A 26911-nucleotide genomic window follows, 5' to 3' on the forward strand; every position below is an offset into this window, starting at 1 on the left:
TTAATTGTGAGAGGCACAGACCTCTCCGAAACCACACAACATCTTTAATGGATGTTGAGTTTGTCCTCATTCACGTTGCTCTACAGAATGTCTACAGAAATACAACTGTGTTGCGACGCACACGGAGCAATTTAATGAGTCAATACTGAATGTGATCTGGGTTTGGACAAACCTTTAGCCGGGGCTGAAGTTTAGTTCGTTGCTTCCATCTGTTTGAAGAAGTATTTCCTCTGGGTTTCTTAAATACTTGCAGCTTCAGACAGCAGCAAGCTTCAGATGAGCTCCACTAAAGTGAGAGATTACTGCATAACAGCTGTAACTTCATTATTGATTATACATTCAAATGTATTCCCAAGGATCTAAATGACAATGTAAATGGTAAATGGTCTGCACTTGTATAGCGCTTGATCACCTCCATGGTCTCAAAGCGCTTTCACACTGTTTTCCATTCACACACACTAATGAGGCTGAGTTGCCTCCTAAATGTGGAGCCCAATTTGCATCAAAAAATGTTTTCATGTAAAGGTGTTTATTACGGAGATTCAGTCTTCCCATAACTGATATGACGTCCGTAATTAATCATGTTGCCTAACAACCTAAATGTGGCAACAGTGAAAACACATCTTATTGTACCATGACTTGATGTAGTTGCATTTTCCTTGACTTCATCAAGTCAAAAAGTGGAAGGACATGCCATGAAAGTTTGTAACTACTGGCATGCACCCAGGAACTCATCCTATCAGCTGCTGTCAATTAATAACTTGAAGGGACACGTCCCTCTGGCTGCTTTCAGTTCAACAGAGAGGAAACACCCCTTCCGGCTACTGTCAATCAAACCCGGCGAGGGACACGCCCCCACAGCCTGCTGAGATCAAATTCGATTACAAAAACTATTAACGGTACAAAAAACAGGGTGACAAATAATACGTGTGTAAATCCCTGAACTCTGAAGGACCAATACTGTCTCCATGTGGTCGGTGTTTGTACTATTAGGTGCATGGAATATTCCTGCTGACGTTTTTGTACAGTGTATTTGCCAAGCCGAGGCAAAATTAGTGAGGTCCGACACTGATGAGCAGCAGTGAGTCCTACCTCACTGTTCATGTTCAAGTTCACCCCAAAAGTGCTGGTTGGAGTTGAGCTGTGCGAGCCAGTCAAGTTCTTCCACACTGCATACGTGAAATCATTACAGGAAAGTGAGTGAAACAAACTGGTGCCGCAAACCTGGAGGCACAAACCTTTTTAGGTCAAATGCTTTCTCAAATGATCACATATTTATTTTTAGCGATGGCTGTTGTCCTTTTTTCCTGACCTCTTCCACTGACCTGATGATGTTTGCTAATGCCAGCAGCCATCAAGCTGCTTCCTATAATGGAAGTTTTTTAAGCTACAACAATCAAACTATCAAGGCAGCAGAAGCACATTTATCTTCTAAACTGAAAGCAGAAGCAGGAGTATAACGCAACCCTCCTAACAGAACAGACAAAGATAATTCATTAGTGATCTTTCTGCCACACTAAGCTGAGAGGAGAGCTGAAGTGTGGAGGGGTGAGAGAATTTGATTTGGCTGAGGCAGACTGAAAAGATTTACTCTCAGTCGAGCCTCTGGGCATCTCAGCTGCAAAAACAGAATGTGGTTTTCGGGATGCCCAGAAATAGTTAATTGTGATTTTTGTTTGAGATTAGATTGAGCAGTATAATCTTTAGCGGATGTGAAAGCAATGGAAAGATAAGAAGTCTATCAGGCATGTAAATGAGAAAGTGTGAAAAGGAAAACCGTAATCATGTTGTGATGCTTTGATGAGAAATAAATTTGTAAATAAAACAATCTGAACTGGGAAGAAAAGAGGAGCCGCTCCTAGAAGTTGATTATACGCAGAGATACAGCCATGATATTTCTTATGATTATAATGGTCTCTGTGTCTTTGTAATTAAGCTTGACTGGTATTAGAGAAGTAGGGGAGAGCCTTGTGGCCAAAAAGTCCCAGTTTGATTCCTGAGTCAGAATCTGTTGTGTCACTGTTCACATCTTTAACGGCAGCTGGCTGCTTACCTCAGAGTGACTCAGCTCAGAGTCCTGATGATTCACAAATGTTAAAAGTGCAGGAATGCATGATGATGATGATCACATTCAATTCAAATATGGCTTTAACATGATGTTGTACTATCCCAGCTGTGGTGTGTCTTTTATTTTTAACATTGACTGGATTAGTTCAAGTTATTTCTTATTTAAAAAGATCAAATCAGAAAAACAGAGTGTAGCAGTGGACGCTCTTAAATGGCACCTTTTTACCTTCACTGTTTAAAATTGGCTGTTAGGCTGCAGATATTTCCTCCTCCATTCCTTTTCATTTGTTTACCAGTCTGCATTTGACATTGGCTCATATTTTTTTCTGCTGCCGGTCAAGTTCGTGTTTATTTTTTGTGATTACACCATTATTTAATAACTTGCTTTTTGGAGAAATTCCCGTACTTTTAAAATTAAGATACACAAAGTTGTTTAAGGCTCAAACAATTAGAGGTCAAACTTTGCAACACTACTTCCTTTTACTTATAGTATACACTTATCACACGCTGCTGATGTTTCAGGTTGAAAATACAGACCTGATTGCAGCTGCGTAGGAAACACCTAACAGAAAATGATCCGATTGTGTGGTTAATTGTAGACTCCAAACTCCCAAAACAAAAATAGGAAACAGGAAGAAGGAGCGAGAACTGCAAGAAAAATCCCTAACAGCTAATTTTCACAGTGTTCACATGATTTAAATCAGAAGCTTTAAACAGTCGGGTCCACTATGGAAGGTATGATGGTCGTGTGTTTGAATGTGTCGCTATATTTGCTTGTGTGTGTGTGTATGTGTGTGTGTGTGTGTTGTGAGATGAGTGCATGAAACATGTCTTCACTAATGAGTTCCTTTCCTGGACCTGGCAGGGCTTGGCCAAGATCCGCTCAGCTTAATGTGTGTGTGTATCTTTGTTTGTGTGTGTGTGTGTGTGTGTGTGTGTGTGTGTGTGTGTGTGTGTGTGTGTGTGTGTGTGTGTGTGTGTGTGTATCCTTTGTCTTGTGTGGGTGTGTGTTCTGACAGTGTGTCACCTCTGGGTGTCATTCCAGGTGATACCACCAAGGAGAGCAGCCTTTACAGCCGTCCCGCAGAGCCACCGCCTGCTCTTAACAAGGACACAGAGACACGCAGATGCATCACACACACACACACACACACACACACACACACACACACACACACACACACACACACACACACACACACACACACACACACACACACACACACACACACACACACACACACACACACACAGAGAGAGAGAGAGAGAGACAGTTTTATCCAGCTCTGGCAAGCGGCAGCAGTAAACTCGCACACTGCAGTGAGATCAGAGGTAATTCATCTTCATTGTCCAAGTCATCAAATCTGAAGAATAACAGCGCGACAGTCGGACTAGCATTAAATGTCCTCACAGCCAAGGAGACCGGCTACATGAACACACTCTCTAATTCTCTATTTTCTCCCTCACACACAATTTCACCCTTTGAAGATACAACAGTCTCTCAATAATAGAGCACTTCTATGAGGTGGGGAAAAGGGTTTCAAATCTCCTTGACTCTGCTGGATTTTGAAGAAACAAAAAAAATTAAATAAAAAGTGTGACGAAGTGTAAAATAGAGAAGAGAAAATGGAGAAAGTGGCTGTGGTCACAAGCTGCCTGTCAGAAAACAGAAGGATCCCTATCGCTTCCCTACTTTATCACACCATTATTTTCCTGCAGTCGCACATGACTGATGAGGGAGATAAAAAAAAGTTCAGCTTGTCTTTTCTCTAATCCGCACACTTTTCCGTATGGCAGGAAATTAATGTTTTACACATACATACGCACACACACACACACACACACACACACACACACACACACACTCACACTCACACACACACACACACACACACACACACACACACACACACACACACACACACACACACACACACACACACACACACACACACACACACACACACACACACACACACACACACACACACACACACACACACACACACACACACACACACACACACACACACACACACACACACACACACACACACACACACACACACACACACACACACACACACACACACACACACACACACACACACACACACACACACACACACACACACACACACACACACACACACACACACACACACACACACACACACACACACACACACACACACACACACACACACACACACACACACACACACACACACACACACACACACACACACACACACACACACACACACACACACACACACACACACACACACACACACACACACACACACACACACACACACACACACACACACACACACTCGGCGTCCTCATCCTGGAGCACAGTTTTTATCATCAGCCAGTAAGTATCAGCGGTAAAATTGCTTAATTAAAGCATGAATGTTTAATAAAGCCCGTGGCTGTGTGAGGAGGGACCAGAGACAGGCCGTCCACTGATAAGCAACCTAAAAAAAGGAGACGCATGATTACTGAAGTCGCTTCAAACTGACTTTAAGTGCCACTGAGTCCTTTCATGGAGAACAGGTGCAGCTGGTAAAGGCCAGAAGCTCCGGTGCTGTGAGGTCACTGCCCTGAACTTTAAAACGCGACACTGTTTACTTCAGTCGTGGCTGCCAGTGTGAGCTTCTGAACTCCTACCGTGACCTTAACCCCTGGCTGGCTTTACTGGATTTACATTCCCTTCGCCACAGGCTTATTCACTGCATGTCATTTTCAGAATAAGTTACTGGCTACCCAGATTTGTTATCAAATAATATGTGAGTGCACTTTATATGTTCCAGTACACTGGATTATAGAGACATGCTAGCAGCTCCAAGCTGTGAGCGCAGCAATGCTTTGAACTATAAATGATCACGTTAGCATGCCGACATGCTCACTATGACGCTCCTGACATGCTGATGTTAAGCTGGTATAATACTTACCACGTTCACCATCTGAACTGAACAGCTTAGCATGCTCATATCTGCTAATTATGAGTAAACAGAAAGTAGATGTTTGGTCACCGTGACATGTCGTCTGACTAACCCAGACGTCTCTGCTCCGCTGGCTTCTTTAACTCAGTTCAGGCTCTCGTTTTGCATTTCTGGAATCAGTCTGAATGAAAAATGAAGCAAGTTCCTGGGATTTCTTTCCATATTTTAAGACAAATAATCCGCTCACATATGATTTGGCCAAATTGAAATGGTTATTTGTGAGCTCAGAAGGAACTACATCTTCAATGAGAAAAGCTTCTTATACTTATACTGACACTTCTACAAGTTTGCTCCTCCTACTACGGACATGTCTGAGGTCAGACGGAGACAGAGATCTCACCGACTGTGATCAAAGACTGTAAAGATGGACGACACTTTACCACTTTTCCAACTGTAGAAGTGAAGCCAAATATTGCAGAAATGTGCAATGCCATGTTGTGCTGGCGAACAACCAGATTTGCACAGAACTGCCCAACGGCTGAAGATGAGGTCGTGAAGTCCCACATCGAACACCCCTCCAACTCCACATCCAGCCACCTCCATTGTTTTTACAGAATAACGATTACTAACTGCCAGTTGTCTAGCTTGCCACATAAAAAAATACATTTTTGGTTGTGCTATTCATTTTCTAGTTACATAACTAGCAATAACTTATCATTGAGTTAGCTTATCGGGGAAATAAAAAACACTCTTGAATGAAGATCAATGTGACAAGAAGCAGGCGACTTAATATGGTAACAACCATATTTGTGAAAAAAAAAATTGGAGGTATAAAGTTTCCATCTGCTAGCATGGAGAGAGCGGGTGATGAAAAAGGTTCTGCTTCATATCTAAGACGTTTTCATGTCTCCCATTTTCACACGAGTCTATGACTGTTCTGTGTCATCAACAGGCCACTAAGGAAGTGAAGCGTAGTTGCTCTGGGTTTAACAAAAGTTTGGACCTCAAAAGATGCCAGAGGATATTTATTACAATTCATCCCGGGGGGGACACGGACTCTTTGAAACGGCGAGCCATCCAAATGCTGACATATTTCACAGATACCCACAAATATTGACCTTAAAGTGGCGCTAGAAGAAAAGTTAGTGGATCTCTGAAATGATTAAGGGTCATCCTCTGCGCACCACGGTGTCGTCTCGTAGTTGGTCAGATATTCGTCTAGAAGTAAGTATATCAAGTTTATATTGTAGGGCACCATTTACAGACTTAATGTTGTAAAAGCATTACTTTTTCAAAATGTCTTTGAAAAAAGTATTTTCCAAAGAAAATACTTTCTTTGAAAAAGGAACAAAAACAAAAAGGAACAAAACATCTATACGTTCAGTGCTTGAGACTATGAGATTACCCCACCAATTGTAGACTGGAAATGCAAAGATAACAGCGTTATTTTAAGGGTTTTTAACACAATATCTATATGCAATATCTGCATGTGAATGCATGAATGGAAGAATCAGTGAGTAGTATTTGTGCAGAGCAACAAAGATATTTTTCATGGATTTTGTTCCTGCTGTCTTTTGTTTTCTTTTCATTCCATTTCTTTCATAAGACAGAAGTTCAATGTGAAAACTTCAAGGACCAGTTTGTAGGATTTAGTGACATTTGTAGTGAGGGTGCAGATCGCAACTCTGAACATCTCTCGCCAAGTAAATAAAAGAATCTACAATGACCAGTGTTTGGATTCTACCTTCTGGGTTACTGTAGAAACAACTAGTATGAGGCCAGAGTGTGTAATATCAGACCACCAGACGAGAGTGTGTTAGTATCGTGGCTTTCTCGCAGAGACGTAAAGAACCATGTTTTTAGGAAAACAAAAACATGTAGAAAACCATGTGGTTCGGTTTAGGGGGGGAAAAAAAAACAGTGTGTTTATTGTAAAATACAAAAACGACTTATTTCTACTTCGAAGATTTCTTTCAAAAGTTCCCTTCACTTGCTCCAAGGTGAAAGTCCACTGTTTCAGCCATCCATCCACCCCAACCTGCCTCCTAACAAGGAATTTAGGACCTGTTACATGTGACCTGCTTGTTCTTTTCATGCCCAAGCGAGGCCACCCATAACACTGGCACGCTGCCCTCTAGTGGGCCGGTGGATGTATCACATGCGTTGCAGTGATAGTGGGATGATAAACGCAGTAAAGCAACATGGCACTTTGCTGTTGAAGGGGACCCAATATATATTACGTATGTGATGTGTCCTGCTTTGATTTTTCACTCAAAATGCTTCACTTGGGTGAAATATTTAAACGCCCCTCATATGTCCAAAAACAAATGAAGAAACAGAGACAATATCGCTTAATAAAGACTGGAGAGCATTGAAGTGGTCAAGGACATGAATGTCCATTATTCTGTGCTGTATGCTAACATCATTAGCTTCACATATCAGCACATTAGCTATTATAGAAACCGTCAGCTCAGGCAATTTAATGCTGCAGCTGGAATTGAAGCTATTATGCTGCATTCAACTACTCCTTTAATCAGACATCAGAGTTGCAAGGTTACTGAATGTTAAAAAGATTTGATAAACTTAAGTGTTATTGTCTGTAATTTCTAAATTGCGGATATTTTGGACGCAGTCGGAATCTTTTCATCAAGTAATCAGAAAAGGTTTTTAAAAATATTGTATAGGTTAAAATGCAAAATCAAATAAAACATGAAAAATATAAAGAAAATATCAAGGTCTATATCAAAACTATCAAGATCAAATATACACTAAAAAAACACACACCGGTAGCAACAATCATACCTGACCGAAGAGACAAAACATAAACCAGCAGCACAAACAACATAAATTCAGAGTTATAAAAACAAGCAAAATAAAACCAACAGCGAGGAACATAAAACATCATTATTTTGACTCTGCTACACATTTATCTAATGCACATAAATCTGTTATCGGTGGCATCTTTTATGACCTGGAGTGAAGAGTCCTGATGCAGACGGTCAGCATTTTTCACAGAACTCGGTGTCTTCTTGCTAAAAGGTAGAAGCTGGACCTCACCTCGGAGGATGTGGGTGGAGTTTGGAGGTGATTTTTAAATTTGAATGGCAAATTTGAGATTTCAGATAAAATGCTAAGCAGTGATGCCATGGCAGACGATACTCTCTGAATAGACTGTTGCAGATTATTTTACACCGCAATGCTGAATAAAATCCTTTATGTGTTTATTAACTTACTGTTTCCATGTAAGCAGCAGATCAGCTCCGACACACAGCTTTTTATCTTAATGATGATAAGAACAACAAGTAATTTATTAAAACAATATGCTAACCAACATGCTTATAAAGTGAAGCTCATTCTGTCGAGAAGGGGACGTTTAAAAACCAACAGTTTAAGACCCCGGAGCACGGAGACACGTTGGAGAAAGTCTGGATAATATATTGTATTCTGAAGGAAATACATTTAAAAAATTGGAACTAATTCTCTGAGCCAGTTTTATGTTCTACTCATCATCGTTGTGCCATTTACACAGCTGGATAACGTTGCGTATAAGATGCTGTAGTTATGTCTTCTGTGATGTGTAACCCCACCGCTGAATGCTGCCTGTTTCATACCTAAAACTGTCACCATCTCCTGCGTCCATAACAACTGCTGCAGCAGTATATAAAGATCCAGACGCAGCCTGTAACAGCAGGCACGGCAGTAAAGCCGTAATGATGCTAAACGCAGCTCCGTCTTTTTGAAAAGTGTACCAACGGGGCTGAATTTGGTAAATTAACAGTCATAATCTTTTCCCGACTGTTTATTTCAACACTATCATTAGAACTGTCCACTAGATCGATTGGACTTAGTAGGAAATAAATGTAATCTCAACACAGCCTATTTAATAATTAAACCGATCATTGAAGAGGTGAGCGTGTCATATGTGCTGATTGTTTTCGACCGCCTCCCTCCATATGAAAAACTTTCCAAACAGACTGCAGGCGGCGCAACTTCTACCAGCACAGAGCATCTCCCTGCCATCTCTCTCAACTTTATTCCTGCCCACATGGCGCCCCTGTAGCTAACACCACACCTCGCTCTCTACACATGCTCACACACACACACACACACACACACACACACACACACACACACACACACACACACACACACCACACAAAATCAGCTTTATTCTCTCCCTCAGTCAGCCACCCACACTCAGTCATGCGGGACCATTGCGTGGTTACACCAGTGTATGTGCCATTTTCTGGTGCGACATTTCACCGGGCCTGTTTGTGTGTGTGTGTGTGTGTGTGTGTGTGTGTGTGTGTGTGTGTGTGTGTGTGTGTGTGTGTGTGTGTGTGTGTGTGTGTGTGTGTGTGCGTGTGTGTGTTTGCGTGCGCGCGTTATGAACAGTGCATATGTGTGTGCACGGGCGTGTGAGCATCCACGCATATGAGTGTGAAGAGGAGCTAATGCATTAGCCTTGCTTTATATTCCTCAGTGCTCCTTATGGAGGCGGCTGGAAATCCCTTAGTTTAGCAACAATGTGCTGCAGCCACACAGCGGCGAGCAGGGAGAGACACAGCGCTCACATTCATCTTCCTCACCCGCAGCCAGCTGCCAGCAACTGGAGAAAGCACGTCAGGAGGGTTTATAAGTATTTCTTCCATCGTCTTCTTCTTTCCACATGTTGTCACTTCTGATCCTTTATCATTTCTTAAACTGTCCCTCACAATCAGCATGTCAGACAGCGCCGATTAAGCGGTGTGATCAAACTGTTGTACGGTGCAATGTTTCTGGTATTTCCAGAGGAGGAAATGCATTTAGAGTTCAAGTCTGACTCCTGTTGTTATCAGCTGCCAGATGGCTGTAAAACAAACATGGACGAGGCCTCCATGGAGTCACCAACAGGTTCCCTGAAGAGCATTATTGAAGTTCAGTGTGGTGGCTCACGCTGTCTCCATCTTGGCGCTGCCTGGCCGCCTCAAGAGGTGGAGCCTGGGTAAAGATGAAGCCTGGTCGTTGAAACAGCCGTCGAGGAGAGTCTGTATGGCCTGCAGGTAAATGGCCAACTGTGCTGGTGCCCAGCTGTCACTCAAAGTGGCCACACCCCTAATTATGAATAACTTTAGGTCTAACAAAATGAAATTGGGTGAGTTGTGAAATAAAATGTCGCCCCATTCAGTTGTCATGCATGGGGAAATTTAACCTGGATGCTCCGACCGTCGTTCACAGCTTCTGTTTCCTTCACTCTGAAGGGCGGACCAATCAGCAACCAGTGTTGATGGTTAACCACGTTGGCCCCGCCCTCTCCTTCACTGTGATTGGAAGACAGTGACTAGCACAGCTTTAATATTTCTTTAACTCTCACTGCCCGAAAAAAAATAATAATCTCTGAACGCTCGCCGCTCAGCACAGAATAAACGCTCAGCACCTCGTCAAGCTGCTGCTTTTTATTAAAACTATTTAAAACATATGCTATATTAAGGAAAAAACACTTTGGTAGACGCGAACTGATGGCAGAGTGTCGGCCGGTTTCAGCGCATGCCGGTTGGTTAAAATAAACCCGAGGTCTACACCCAGTAGGACGGAACGACTGCAGACGCTTCCCTGTGCTGGAAACCATATTCACAGAGTGGCATCGCGTCTGGTTCGCACCAGGTCAGCAGAAATTAACCGAAGATACCAAAATGGTTCTGCTGAGACGTTGTGCAGTTCAACATGAGGGTCTCTGGGGATTTACTCACTTTTAGAGCCAGCCTCTAGTGGCCTCTCCAGGAACAGCAGTTTTACCCTTTTGAGGGCTACATTTCTTCAGTCCTTTTAAGTTTAAGTTAAATTTATAGTCGGCACCATGTACAGAAAACATGAATCACAAAAAGAGAGGAGATGCTCTGTGCCAGATTTTAGCTACCCGTTAATTTCCATCTGCAGTCCTGGAGGTTGCTGCTCACATGTACCAAGCAAAGACTATTAACCAAGCCGTTGTTAAACTAATAGAGCCAAACTAATCCTACTATTATTTTTTAAAAATTTTTTAGAGTTGCAAAAATCTCAACAAGACCCATCGCATCTACACGGGTGTTTTCACTTCGCTGAGGTTGAAAGAGGGCAGTGATGTAGGAAGTCACAAGAGGTCACCAGAGTCCGTTCAGTAATAAGAATGATTAAGGCGTAATTCGTCCTGCTCGTTCAGGTGCAACAGATCAAACCTACAGTGAGGAAGATGAACAGTTTGTACACACCAACACAGTCCTGAGACCAACTGAGACTAATTAAAATCACTTGTACCAATGGCCTTCAGAGAATGGTTTAAAATGTTTCATAGTTAAAAATCAACTTGTCACCATCCTTTATGTTTCAGAGACCACGCTTCTAAAAAAACCTCAGACACATGTTTTGTATTTCTGGTCTGTTAGTTGTTGTTGCTTTGTAATCAACGTATTTACAGATTTTAAATTCAATGATGAACTGGTATTAGTCAATACCCTCAACAACAGGCATTAGCAAGTTTATTACAGGCTTATTCGAGTGCTGTGTTTGGAAGATAATCTATCTGGTATAATTGGTTTTAACTATGCTATGGTTAAATACTCTAAACTTAAACATGAAAGTAATGGGAGCTATTATAAGAAGATACAATTGTTATATCATTTAACCACAGTTTTGTTCCATATTGCATCGGACAGTAAGTTAACAGCATTTTGAATGTGAGAGAAATGGGAAACGTAAGGCCTTGGGTGAAATCATTCCAGTCACACAACTGGGCTTTTGGGATTCTCCTGGTTAGCAGTGACATGTACCTACTGACCTGCAACAATTCTCAAGAGGAATAAAGCATGAACTAGTCACGGGGTTCGGGCGGGATAAGTCCATGGTGATTCCAACTCAGAATTGACCTGGACTTAAAGGGGCAATCTGTAAGATGTTTAGTTTAAAACATAAACATAATTATTCAACCTATCTAAAGTATGTGTAGAAATAGCAGTGTTGCTCTTTTGTCAAGACGTCTATGTTTGTGTTGCAGAGACATCTGCTTAGTTAGCATGCTAAACATTCTGCCCTGTCTTGTAATATTACTTTGTACCACCAGGTGGGATAGTGAGTACCTCTAGCGTCCAGCCTGCTCTCAGTCCAACAAGAGAGGAAACAGAAGTAGTGTACTCTTAGCGCTCGCTCGGTTGGGTCAATTGAAAAGTAAATACAAAGATGGCACCCGGTAGTATGACGCCATGTGTCTCGGGTCCTCTCTGCCTGTCTGTCTTCCTGTCTATCTGTCTGGGAGTTCACAGCATGCATCAGAGTGTGCTGCAGGCAGTCCAGCGTAGCTGCTAAGTTCAGGTGTGAATGTTTAAACAATGAATAACGTTACAGACAGAGTCAACATGTTTCGTCTGCTGTTGGTTGAAAGGTGGTTCAGGTCAGCTATTGTAACTGTCTGTGACCAGATTGATTACCTTGTTTTATGTAGCAAACAAACCAGGTGTACTGACCTTATCTGGACTTTTAGAGCGGTGAATGACAACACAAACTGCACCGGAAATCATTCCACGTTCTGTCGATATACGGTTTGACTGTGGCTGTTTTCTTGGTCTTGTTAAATGGAGATGAACCAGCTATAACGTGCACTACAGGCTTGAGCAATCTATTCCCTACTGAGTGCCTACGATAACTATCAGTTATAGTAACAAAAAATAACTTCTTACAAACGGCAGAGCAAAAATATGTAAATTCTAAAGTATTACCTTGGAATCTGTCCCCCGTCAGACTCTGTGACCTGCCCGGATATTCTTACTTCTCACGCCTAAACCTGACCAACACTGTCGATACAGAATCCGATGGCTCACAGATTTGAGTGTAACACTAAAATGAGGGCAACTGCCTGGACGCTACAGTGACTCACTATCAGCCGCTAATGTAAAAAGTGATATTAAAAGATGGGATTTAGTTTTTATGAATTACACCCAGTAGATTCCAGGCCTTTGAGTTTTTTTAATGGGACACGAAGGACCGACAACCTTTCAGGTAGGGGTGGTCATAATGTTTCGTTTCATCAGACTGTGTGTGTGTGTGTGTGTGTGTGTGTGTGTGTGTGTGTGTGTGTGTGTGTGTGTGTGTGTGTGTGTGTGTGTGTGTGTGTGTGTGTATAAGCTTATGATTGCTCACTGATTGGGTCAGTGGTGAAACACAAACAAAGACCACACACATGACCAGTCTGTCTAGCCTGCATGACACACGACTCCCTCTGACAGGGACTTTTACAACACGCATGCACACTAACTAGTCAAAGCTTGACGACAGCCTCACCGCGACACAGTCACTGCCGAGAGTGTGACGTTCCGACATCGGCCAGAAATCAGGTCGAGAAAACAGGAAACAACAGAAAGGGAAATGAGAAAAACTTGAATATTTATATTGAGATATGAGAAGAGGTAACGGATGTATAGCTGCAACATGCAATATGGTCCATTTACAAAACCTAAACAAACTGATCAACACAGGTCTGATCTTTATGATGAGCACATTTCTACCTGTTGTTGCTGCTCCAGCCCTGAGCGGGCTAACGGGTTGGAAGATAGCAAAACTAGGACAGGATGGAGAATACTGACACATTTCACGTTGGATTCATAAAAACCTGGTGCAACATGAATAGTGTGCAAGTGATTGTCGGAGAGTATGTGCCGTGACGGTTACACCATTTCAGGTAAAAGGAAGCTGTGTTTCCTCACAGCAGCTGTGGGGCCGATGCCCTGTTGGGATGTTATCATGTATTCTATCTAGAAATGGAAGCTTTGGCAGATTAATCCAATGAATTAGGAAAAAGGTGTTTGAAGTGCACTTTCACATCTACGGATGAATTGGAGTTTTGAGTTGACTATACGTCCCATACGGTGTGCAGACCCGGTCCGGCAATGTTGCTTCCAAACCGGGACATTTGCTGTGAGGGGACTCTGTCAGTGGCTGAGTTGTGTGGTGCAGAGCGCTGTCGGTCTGTGACACTGTGTCCTTGGTTGCTTATTTTTTCAGGCTTGTCTGCTTTATTAATATTTCACACTGGAGAATGACTGCAAAGCTCAAAGTGAGAGCGCATGATGTGCAATCAAGGTCACGACTCACACCCTCCCATGGCATTGTGGGTAAGTTGTGTTTGTTGTATTTCCCCTTCATTTCACTTTGTTTGACAATTCTGTCCCTCTCAGTCGTGTTTCTTTTGTTCAAATTGAGTCATACCTCTTTTTCATCTCCTAAGATCTGTCTGATTCATCATTTAATCACTCACTGCCTCCCCTGCTGTCCACTGTGGGCTAACTAATGAATATTTTCCTGCTCCGTGCGACACGTTACACAAGTCACACCTCATCCACACACATGCACAGCGACACATCCAACGTCTTCCAAATTGGATTTCCGTGGCCAAAAGTTTCTGCACTGAAGCTACCAGCAACCGACATTTAGTCCCAAAACCTTTAACTTTGACCATTTGAATGTCAGCACGTTCCAAAAATAGCCGTGAAATCAGCATTCCTCTCATCTTAAAGGTTAAAGATTTCTCACACAGCTCGGTAGCTGTGTTCACACAGTGAGCCGTGGACATGTAAGATATGGACTCCTGCTCATTACTTGTACTGTATTAAGTCACGGTGCACAATTGCTTCTTCAGATTAATATCTTGTATCAACTGAAGCAGCTCTTTGTAAATAGTTTGTGATGAAAACCTAAAGATCATGAGATATTTGCTTTTATTTCATCAGGGACACTCAGACTCGGAACTGAAACCGGAGAGATTTTCACAAAAACGCGGAAAGAACATGTGATACTTCCTTTAAATCATCACATTTAATCAACAGGTCACGTTCGAATCGGTACACGTTAAGTCCTTCCTATTGACGATGCTGTTGACCTAGAAAAGCTGAACCATGCCAGAGGTCACCCATCTATGTCATCCAATTTGGAAACTAATATTAGACAAGTAATATTGACCTCATATATCTGGAAATCAATATACTAATCGGATGGTGTATTCCATATTCACAACCTGCCCCGTATGGAAGTTGAATATATCAAGCAGGAAGATGCACAAAGACATTCCCCTTAAGCACATTGTTGGTTAACAGTTCCTTTAATGGTAAACTTTTGTACAAGTGATTAATGGGTTAACAATGAATCATTACCTTACTGACCAGGAACTGATTGAACTCACAGACGTTTTTACAGCGATCAGCCTGTGGCCTGAGTAACCTCTGACATTAGTGCATCTTTCAAATTATTCTGATTTTGCACAGATGTTAGTTTGAAGACTAGACTGGTTTTCAGCCCAGTAATCTCAGTGTCTGTCCCTGCATCACACTCATGGAGGGTGGTGTATAGATGACAAAAATGGTTCTTATCGTTTGTGTGCATCTTTTTAGAAACGACTGACTTGATGCCCACAGCAGGATTCGGTGATTCACGACTGCCTTCCACAGCTGGAAAAGCCAACCAATCCAAGTTTTACAGGCAGAGGCGAAATATGGAGACACCATCTTCTGAGCTCGCTACCTAGCTACGTTCAAGAAAACTAGTGAAAGAAACATAGCTGCAAAGACTGCCACAAACATTAGACTAACACCGACACTGTCAGCTAAATGTCAATTCTTGCTTTCTTCCAAATCTGTGCATGCACATCTTAAGATAAGAAAATTACTATTTTTGTGGCAAATAAACTATGGCTACGGTTCGGCAACAAAAAACACTTGGTTAACCACCTGAAAAAAAACATTTCAAAATGAACAGCTCCAAAACTGTAAATCCGACCATGGCTTCTGTGGATGAGAAACACTTGGAAGGTTTTTACAACACAGTAAGTGCCCTTGTACCCCTCACCGCAGTGAGATTGAGAAATGTGTATTTTCACTTCCGCTTGTTTGTTCAAAACTGTAAATTCGACCATAACAGCCTCGAGTAAGTGAGTTCTTTTCTAAATTCTCAACTGCAACTCCACCAAATTTGGTGCAACAGAAATGAAGCAACAACAAAGCTCCATCCATTTCAGTCATAGTATTACCAGGACGGCTCTTCATTGAATGCTTCTGAAAGCGGCGTAATGTTAAAGAGACATGGCCTGGTGCTTCTACAGGGTGGTCAGATGTACTGCGCACCCGTCCACCACCGAGACTTCTACACATCAGCCTTCTGCCTTCCCACATCGTAGGAGAGCTCATTTCTGCAGAGGCACTAAACACGGAGGTAAATTGTGACGTGTGTTCAGTGTAGAAGTATGACTTGAATTACATGGCTGAGAAATTGTCAACAATGAAAGTCAGGCTAAATTAAAACAGAACAGCACTTCACTCAGATTATGTGGCCATCTCTAAGAGGCCCTCCACAACAACGTGTACATATTACACATAGAGGGTTTATATAAAATGACATATCTTTTCAAAAGAATCTGACTTTTTGTTCTGTCACCTCATCAAAAGGCTGCCCGGTCAAAGATAATCACATACTGTTCTCTTGCAGTTGTATTTTAGTTAACTTTTAAGTTTACAGGGTACACAAGGCCATACGAGGACAAGGCAAAGCTCCCAAACCATCTATAAGTAGTGAAAGTCCTCGTCTAGTGTCCATCAGCCGGACACGAACAGAGCTCGTTCGCTGACAGCAGGTCTCGCCCCTCCATCTGCTGCTTGGCGGGATCATCTATCCCTCTGCAGAGAGGGAGTGAATGAGGCTGAGAGGAAGACTGTAATCTATGAACTCTTTGGTTACTGAAGGTCCTGAGACCGCACAGTTCCAGCTGTGTATCGCTTGACCCAAACAACAACCATCTATCCTCATCACGCCAGGTCCTCCTCAGACAACTCCCCCCTCTCAGCTCTTGTCAAGTCTCTTCACTCTCCGTTATTCTCCTCTCCCTACTCTCATCTCTCTAACTATTGTCTTTCCTTCATTTATCACTCACAACCATCACCCCTCTCTTCCCCTCTTCGCTGCACAGCAGGGCATAACCGCACGGCTCCCCGATCTATTTCCACACAAAATCCATTATGTCTCCCCGGCCTCTCTTTATCTTCATCCACCGATTCAATCCATCCCGTCACCCATCCAGTCAAATATTCACAGACTGCCTGCCTCTTCCATTTGAGCCCGTCACAGGGTTCCGTAGCCCCTCTTTCACTCCGAAACCTCGGATTATCATCTCGGAGATGCCTCGCTCGTGTGGGCTGCCGCGCACGGGGGGAGAAAAGCTATAACGTGTCCTTCCCTTTTTATCTCTACAAAAGCCAACAGTGGATGGTATATTTATTTTTTTATTTTTCACACCTTAAGGCACAAACAGCCTACACCCCGCTGTTGAGCACCATAAGCGGGATTACATAAGTGTGATAACTAGCGAAGAGGAGGCTGGGGCGGCGAGGGGATATTAGCTGCTTTGGAGACCGGAGGAGGATAAGGCAGGAGATACCCACCACAACATCTTCCCTGCTTGTTTGGCTTCCCACGAATGGCTTAGTATCAGCCCACTATCAGCCTGGGGGAGGGGAAGATGGGGACGCAGTGATGTTGGCTCAGAGGAGATGGTTGAAAGAGGAATAGGACCAAAAGAATAAGACTGTGTTCTCGGGCTGATTAGGGGAAGCGACTGAGAGAATCAGAGGAGGGAGGGAGGGAGAGATAGATGGTGGAAAGGTTAGGGGGAGAAAGGGGAGCCGAGAAATGTTCCATCCCTCTGGCCATAGTCCTGACGAGGCCAGGATAGATATGTCAAGCCACATCCTGTCTGCCAAGGGAGAGGGAGGCGAGCCGGGATCAAGCAACAGACAATTAGACTGCAAACCACAGGCCCATTGCATTTTAGCCTTTCTCTCCATCTATCTTTTTTTGTCTCTATTTAACCCCCCACACACACACACACACACTCCCCACCCCTCCACACCCCGCTCTGCAGTGAGCATCCCCACAGCTATCCAATATCAGCATTCGATTCTCCTCTGTTTCCAAAAGCTTCCCGGATTGAGTGTCGCTTCCTAGGCCGCACTGGGACAGAATACGGTGCCGAGCTTGCAAGGTCAAAGAGCTGCCTTCCATCAGTTGAAACCCTAAACCTTCCATTTGCCTCTTTTTGTTCCTCTGTCTCCACTCTACAGCCAAAGCACTCTACTTGCATTTGAGCCAATGTCATACAATTGTCCTTCTTTTTCACAAATAATACCCATTTTCCTTGACTTGATTGCCAGCGAAGAGTGCCTTTTCTCTGTGATTTTGTTGAAAGCCTGCAAAACACAAATACTGACCTTCACACAAAACAAAAATGTATATTTTGCCCAAAATAGATATTGGCCATACTTTATTGGAAGCACGGCTTGGCTTTCCAATATTGTTTTACAGAGAAGCCGATCTAATTGTTAATCCTTGCATTTAAGGGAACACTTTTGGAAGCAGTGCAATTGATGTATTAACCATGATGTACACATAATTACTTGAGCAAAGTCAACTTTTTTACAACCGTGAGACGTGTTTCTACTCACCATTTATCTGAAAATCTTTGCCAGTCTCTTTAATGCTGGGTAAACAGTTTTCCAGGTAAACTCCATTGTGATAACAGCTATCCCCCTGGCTGAGCTGCGGTGGCGGGTCCCAGCACAAACATGGAGTCTGCATGATTCCACAGGGCCTGTTAGACGTGCTGGAAGCCAAACAATCCTCCAACCACTGGCATAGCATCTGACAGGCCGCCATGCTGGGGTTGCGCTTCCCCACCACCAGGTACTCTGTTTTGAAATCCCCGTGGCCATCCGTGATCGCCACGTCCGCCCGAGGAAGTCCCTTTCTGATTTGTAGGAACTGCTTCCCGGCCTCCAGGAAGGCCACCGGGGCGGAGGTATCGCACGGCCTGACCACCTCATCGAAGCTCTCCATGCCCAGGTAGGTGCGTGTCGTCTCCAGGAAGGAATCATACTGGAACGTGCGGAGCTGTGATGGCACGCAGCTCTCCGTAGGTTTGGTCACCTTGATGAAGATGGTATAGCGCCGCGGGTCAGGGTTCTGAAGGGTCCAGGAACAAGGCACAGTAGGGAACACTGACGAAGACAGGAAGAACCCAAAGAAGCGGCTCTGGACTAAGGTGGAGCAGGAATCCGACTCTGGGCCAGATGGTGCTGCGTGACACCGACCCCTCATCAGCAAAAGAGAAGCAAAGTATAAGAGTAGCAGTGGGAGTGGCCACCTCGCTTGGCCAGGAAGTAGAAAAACAAAGCTTGTCATGGTTTGCAGATCAAGAGAAAGATTCCGTATCAGAGGTTGATGCCTAATTTCTGGCTCTGGATAAGTCAACTTCCAGCTCTGAAGGGGAAAGAAAGAAGGTGGAGGGGGCGAGGAAGAGGATATTGAGGAGGAGGAGGAGGAGGAGGAGGAAGAGGGGGAGTACAGTTCCTCTCAAGGATCCAGATATTGGCCCATGGTTGTGCCAGTTGACCCAGAGATTCAGAAGAACCTGTGAAATGGAAAAACAAGATAGGAATTAGATTTTCTATCTGATCAGATTGTATTTATCTCCAACATGAGCATTTTCCATCAGCTAATACTGTTTGTGCTGTAAAATGAGAACGGCTGCAGCGACTTCGGGCTCTGGAGAACAACAAGAAGTTGGATAGGAGCAGATGGAGGGAGGGAGCCAGCAATTTAGTTAAGTTTTTGTTCATTAAGCAAGTTCAAATTGGTCTCCTCCTGAGAGACAACGGCTTTCCTGACATGTCTGCGCTCATATTTCATCCGCCAGCACGTTCATTTCTCCAATTATAACACTATTAATTAAAAAATAGACAACACCTGCAGTCATTCATTAGTCCACTTTATCAGGGATGAGCCACAGACAGCGATACAAGGATCAACACTCGTCTGTTTTTGCTTTTTAAAGCTAAAACCCTGGTTAGCTGATGTTTTGCCTTTGAGGACCCATTAAAACAAAGATTGTAGCACACACCATTTTTGGCACTTTCCTTCTTTTCCATTTTCATTTCCAGAATATGCAGGGTTACTTCCCATAGAGCTGCTTTGCTGTTTTAAGTGGTTATAATCCGTGTTATTACGCCGACATGCTGTGATGTGAAAACTAGTTTCAGAAAGGTGAACAATGGCATTCAATTTCACATGCCTGGTTTGCTCTTATAGTGCGAATTGTATACGTTTAGCTGAGTTCATTGACAGACGCATGAGGGGCTTTGAGGGGAAATCGCCATCCATTGTTAAAGTTATTGTTCGGAAAACAAAGGGCAGAATGTTTAGCGCAGATTTGAAAAAAAGACAACACGTCTGCAATGACCCCATAAAAACAAGCTTCATTGATTGCAAGAAGAATATACAATAAATGAACTGTCCAAATGAAAGCAGTGGCTGTAAACCCACAGATGATTAACATCAACTCTGCTTTCACATCTTTCAGGAGATTTCTTTGGTTTTACAATTCATAACTTAACTGTTTTGGTTTCGGCCAATTGCTTTTGTCATCTCATTTCCAAGTGACAGCTGCCGTTTTCACTAAAAAAAAAGGTTTGGATGCACCTATTTTATGCTTCCTGTCCATCAGACTGTCAATGACAAGCAAGTTCAGAAAGTGGAGAATTTAGCAGCTAAAGAAACATTAGTACTGACATTTACCCCGTGAAGAAAATCAGGTATCGGTCATGTCATAACTAATCCACCTTAAATACATATATGCTTTGTCAATTTAGTCATAGAATTTGACTGCGATGAATTAAATTCAGTCAGTAATAGCAGCCCTAAACTGTTACTGGGAAGGAAATGCCGTCGCTATCAAACAGCCACAGTTCCCGGTGTCATCGATTTCTACAGACATTCGATAACGAAAACATTCCTTTGAGATTCTGCTCCACGTTGACACGATTGCACGACATCATTTCTGCAGTTCCTCAGCTGTAACTGCTTGAGTTTATGTATACGTACCTAATAAAGTGCTCAGTGAGTGTACATAGTGTCAAATGTTCTAGTATCGGAGCCGTACTGTGTACCAATAAAAACCCAGACATGAGACACTGAAACCTGAATCTGTCTGCTGGATGTGTAATTTGGAGACTTTTTTTGTTCCCATATCGAGTTCACCATGTCAGCATTATAATGTAAACTGAAACCAGAATACGACATGCTTTAAGACAGTTCCTCATGCTGAGAAAGCTCACCACAATTTCTTCCACAAACCTTCATATTCAAATGGAAACCAGGCATACGTGGCAGTGACTTTACAAAAGGCTCCACTGGATCCATGTCCAGTTCCTTGATATTAACTAATAAGGAGAGAACCTGACGTCCCCTATCTGCTGTATCGCCAAGGAAACCAGCACAGTGCAGCCTTTCGCTGATCAATCACCATGATTTGTGGGCCTGCCAGCATGTTCACACCTGCCATTAACTTCCATCCTGGGTGATCTGATCACAGATTAGGGTTAAGGTAAATTCCGCCTGTCTTTAAATTGTGTGAACGCAAATGCATTCTGGGCCATATTTAGGGGCCACCTATTGAATTGACATCCTTTTAATAAGCAATATAAATATCCAACAGAAAAAAAATATTGCGTGCGATGCTTCTGAGTACAGATGAACATGACTTGAAATCTTAACCTTTGGGTTGAGTTTGGATTTATTTATTTTTTTATTTGACCTCCGCTGTAATTTCTGACACGTCTGACCCAAAAACTGTGGAAGAACCCACGTCTGGTCGCACAGTTCATGTGTCCACCGCAGCACAGTACCCAACCCTCTCAAACCCACTGGAATAATCTACTAATTTTAGCCTGAAACAACATGATTGGGTCGCGCCTGATGGTTCAGGTTGTGAATTACAAACTCTCGTGTTCAGATATCTACAATTGAAATAGGTAATAAAGTTCTAATTGATGTAATATTAAAATTAGGCTGGAGTGTGTTTGATTAATTCCTTTTTATTTCCATGATGTTTGTGTTCATTTGCATATAGAGCAGTGAAGGAAGATCCGATCACAAGTGGTCACTCAAGACACACGATGCCATGTGTGACCTGACATGCTTCCACCCCACAATTGTGAAAGAGCAGCAATTTCTATTGTGAAACATACAGACATACTTAAAAAAACGTAGTCTCATTTGTCAAATCTATTTGACCTGTTTATACTTAGCGACTGCTCTGCACCGGAGCCTGCCTTCTAAAAGGATTCCTGCTCCACTTTTCAATCATTTGATCATTATTTTCGGCTTGTTTTGTACTATCTGTAATTTGGAAGTGACGACTCATCAGCGGAATGCTGGCAGTGTTTAGGATCTGCATGTGACCACACTGGAACCGGCTTGTTAGGACCTGATCTGATCCCACACATTACTACCTGAACTTCTTGAGTACCAGCAGATACCTTCAAGATTCCTGGTCTCCCTTTTCCTGGCTTGTTAGTCTCATAGTTCTTTTTTGAAAAGGTATCTGGGCTACTTGTCACTAACAGTTCAAAAATCTGGAAGAAAATACTCGGAGTTGATGTTTGGGGCTGTAGCTGTCTTTCGGGAAGTCGCTGTGAATGTCAGATCGCCGTTTTCGGGATGTGACCGAAATTATTGACGCGGACCCCCCCTGGTTGGAGGGGAGGGTTGTTCGGATGCTATCTGGTCATCAGACAAGCAGTACTGAGGGAATATAAAGCACCCTTTACAACAACGGAACAACCCTTTTGTGAGGCTGACATAACTGCTGGTTTAATTCAGGGGTGTCAATTCTGAAAAAAATAATCCACATGATGTCACAATACCTAATATCACTTACAACGAAAAGGCTTTTTTTCTGCTCCAGTGATTCATCCTGCCTTATTTCATCTTGGCCTGCCCCATGTCTCATCCTATTTCACCCTTTTTCATTCTGACTCAGCCTGGCAGCTCTCTAACTTCACTGCATACCCCCCCCGCCCCCCCCCAAAAAAAGAAAAGAAAAACACCAACCAGGGAAAACTAGCGAAGCCTCTTTCACCTGACAGTAATGACACGAATAAAGCTTTAAGAAAATAAAGAGCTGCTTGTTATTGACAGCTCCACCTCCCCCTCACTATCCTCTCCTCCTCCTCCCCCTCCTTCCCCCAACCTGCCGTGAGGAAGTCAGATCATCCAACACGCAGCGTTCTATTGTAACTCCGTGCTCACGTCGAGATTCACTTTATTACTAACGCCCGACTCTCTACCCACAACCCTGCGACGCACACGCACGCACCCCCACCGCGCTTTATCGATCCTTGTGTTTGAGAAGCTAACAGATACAGAGCGGCTATTAACACAGTTCCATCGACTCCGCAGCAGAGGGGATAAGATATGGCAGAGGAAGAGGAGATCTGAGCCAGAGCTGCACGCTGGCAGTCTGCTGCACGAAACCAGACCTGAAGATTAAACTTGATGTTCCCTGTCAATTAATCAATACAACTCTTTAAATCTCGACCCTTCCATGCTGTATTACGGGTTCTGAAAGACAGTTGGATGGATTGGGTTTTCGCTGCTTCCAGACACTGAGTGTCTGGTGATTCTGGGATTTAAAACAAAATGTAATACAAAATTCAGAGAGCGCAAAACCGAAAATGGAACATCTGAGAAATGATTTGGTAAAAAAAAAAGCCATGTATAGCGATTCAGTGGAAAATGGTCCAGAGTGTGGTGGTTGAGCCAACTCAGCGTCCCTGAGATGGGTGATAATTAAAGACACTTCAGTGATTCAGCTTGGCTCTGCCTTATTACTAGAGAACTAGCCAGAGACCTATCAAGATAGGAATGATCAAAGCTGCCACAGTAGAGGCCAAGATATCCTTAGTGTTATTTCCCAACATGAGTCAAGGTCCAAAATGGACTGTCCACTTCCCATAATGCATCTATACCCACCCTGTCTGGGAAGTGATGATGCCTTTAAATCCCCGATAATTGGATTATTGCCTTTTAGGGGCAGCGGTAAAAGATTCTTAACACACCACTGACATATCACCACCTCTTAATTTGATATGGGCAGCAGATGGTTTAGTGAAAATGCTCTAAATGAGCACTGCATGCTGTCTGCTCGGCACCAAACAGCAGGCTGACACCGGGAGAGACTAACTGGTGAACAGTTGAGCATTTAGCAGCCGAATCAGCACATATTTTAAAAAAAAGTTTAGGGGTTACTAAACACTGGACTTGCCTTCATCAGGCAGCACATGACTAAGTGGTAAATACTTGTATAGTGCTTTATCACCTTTTGGTCTCAAAGCGCTTTAACATGGTTTTTCCATTTAGACAGATCACCATGCAAGGTGCTGCCATCAGGAGCACATTCACACACCGATGGTTCACCATCGGGAGTAACTTAGGGTTCAGTGTCTTGCTCAAGGACACTTAGGCATGTGGACAGGAGGAGCTGGGGATTGAACCACCAACCTTCTGATTAGTGTGCAACCCACTCTGCCGTCTGAGCCACAGCCTCCCTGTAGACTACATATAATGGTAACATCTAAAATTGTGCTTGTGATTCATCTTCAGGTTATTTAAGATGTTTTTTTTTTTTAAGCTTGTCATACTGCTTCCAAGTGGCCAACAATATGAATACACGCATCTTAATTAGATCCAGATATAATGTATAATTGACATTTCATCTGATTTAGGCTCAAAGTTTCGGCCTCAAAAATCCAATTGAAGTGAGGCCCCAATAATGACTGAAATTCCTAAAATGTTCCCCAAAGACCTTCTGTCTAATATCTTGGCTCTTTGTCGTAAATTTGTTCATCAGCCTTTTACTTCCAAATAATACGATTTTGTACAGGAGCTAGCTGCAAATTCTCTTCATGACGGTCATAGTTGCTGACTAAATACCCAAAGGAAGACCACATATTCAATATTTAAACTGGAGTCACCAGATGCAGACAAGGTCTGCTTGTGCAGGTGTGTCCATACATACAGTGCTGACAGGCTGCAATTGGAGTAAAAGTGAAGAGTTCTTCACCGAGTAGGACTTGTTAGTTTTCTGTAGTGGAATTATTCGTTCTTTTCAGTTTGCGGTCGGAACAGCAAGCAATTAAAAGAACAAAGGTGTTGCATTAGCCAACGGGCCAGGAGCACGAATCCGCGTAAACATGCCCAACGGGCCGGCGCCGTGAGCGAGTCGGAAACAACGGCTCAATCACAGGAAGCAACAGCCTCTCAGACGGAGACGTGGAGGAGAGAGGGACGGAGACAAAGAGAGCGCTGATGAGAAAATGATAGAGTCGCGTGGAGCATCACTCCTCACATCGGCAGCACAGGGATTAAGGGCTGATTAGTCGAGTAACAACGGGGACCCGCCGAAACACTCTGCCGCATAAACTGCACGGCAAAAAGCCAGAGGGCTGCAAGACACAGACGGGTTCCCTCTTCTCCGAGGCACAAAACGCTCCCTCATCGCTCATCAACTTCTTTCACATGCAAAATAACGCCCTTTCACCGTTTTCTGGAGGTGGATATCGATCACGGGGGCGGTCGAGTCCATACGAGGCTCCGGTGAGCAATACGAAGCACGAGAGGAGAAATGCCAGAGAGAGAGATGAGAGATGGAAAGGTTCGACTGATATACTGTTATTTAGAATCTGATGTTTTTTCACAACAATCACGCGACCGATATAATTAAGCCCGGCGCAGCGCACACAAACAATACGGAGATACAGTGTGGTTCCATCAGTTAAAGAGTTCCCAGCCTTTAAAAAAGGAAGAAAGCTGCAATAAAACTGCAAGTGTGAAACTCCTTGTCCATTTTGGACATTTACGTAGTGTAATGTACTAAAATGGAACTGTATAATTTAGTAAACAGTGCAGATGATTTAGTAATTGAAAGGCTTTTGCAGCGAGAGTCTTGTTTCCGGTTAGTGATTTGTTTCCCCACGTTCTTTCTTGCATTAAATACAATGTCCATCACAGCCGTGGAGTATTTTTTTTCCCATTTTCCTTTTTCCACTGAGCTCCAGACACCGACTGAACTCGTGTCGGGGACAATAATTGATGTGGTTGGTACACACGGTAACGGACGTGTTGCTTTTAACCTTTTGTTGAATTTTCAGTTTTTTCTGGCGGCTTAAAGAAATTCAGGACCTCGTTCATCCCATCGGCCGTTAAGGTTCCGGATTCACCGCTTCACTCTTCACACGCTGCTGTTAAACACACTAATACACTGATCGCACTGAAAGAATCTTTGAGTGTAAAATGAACAACTTTCCATATTATTATAATACTTTACAGAAGACTGTTTTTCTGATTAAAATTGCTGAAACTTTTATTAAATCTAAAACAACAACAACATCAACACAGCAGTTCCCTCAAACATTTGTGGCTTAAAACTAAGAGGATCTTAACGCAACTGTAATTTCAAAGGCGGCATCACATTTTAAAGAGTGATTTAAGACCAATACAAATTATATCATCAGTAATATTTCATCACAGGATGCAAATCACAATTACCGATAACTGAAATGATGCAACATCAAAGGTCCGTTTGGACACTGAAAGAAATGTACGACTACTTTCAACAGCAGCTTGAAGTAAACAGGATTGTGTTTTCTTTTTAATGTAACCAAGAAACATTGGTAATTATTAACTCATATTCAAAACTCAACAATTTATTTGACAGTTAATATATTGATACAGAACAAATCAATAAAATGTCAATCTTTTTTTTCTGAAATATCTGATCCTGCAGTACAACATCCACTTGTAGTGACTTCAGAGCATTATTCACTTTTGTATGGTTCTGTTTAAACACTGCAACACTTCTTTATGGTCAAATGATGAACCTTTGTCACAGAGGACCCAAAATCTACCTTCTGAATATGTTCGTCGATTGTCCTCTTCACATTTGCTTTATTCTTAACAGCAGACCCTTGTTACTGTATAAAGTTTGACTCGTCTCGTACAGGTGTATTTAT

At 43.0% G+C, this 26911-nt stretch overlaps 1 protein-coding gene across 12 annotated transcripts in view; it reads right to left on the minus strand.

Annotated features, from left to right (window-relative positions):
* Window positions 1–26911, minus strand: part of adgrb1a (adhesion G protein-coupled receptor B1a) — a 169301-nt gene that overhangs the window by 110434 nt on the left and 31956 nt on the right. For all 12 annotated transcript variants that reach the window (XM_069702081.1, XM_069702090.1, XM_069702089.1 and 9 more), the window contains one exon: window positions 18509–19473. In XM_069702081.1, coding sequence (XP_069558182.1) covers window positions 18509–19244 — 736 coding nt within the window. In that variant the 5' untranslated portion in view covers window positions 19245–19473. The remainder of the gene's footprint in view (window positions 1–18508; window positions 19474–26911) is intronic.

This window comes from Brachyistius frenatus, unplaced genomic scaffold (genome assembly GCF_029030835.1).
Source record: "Brachyistius frenatus isolate BFR_SWC_R1_liver_20210118 unplaced genomic scaffold, ASM2903083v1 Contig_40, whole genome shotgun sequence".
Taxonomy (NCBI): Eukaryota; Metazoa; Chordata; class Actinopteri; family Embiotocidae; genus Brachyistius; species Brachyistius frenatus.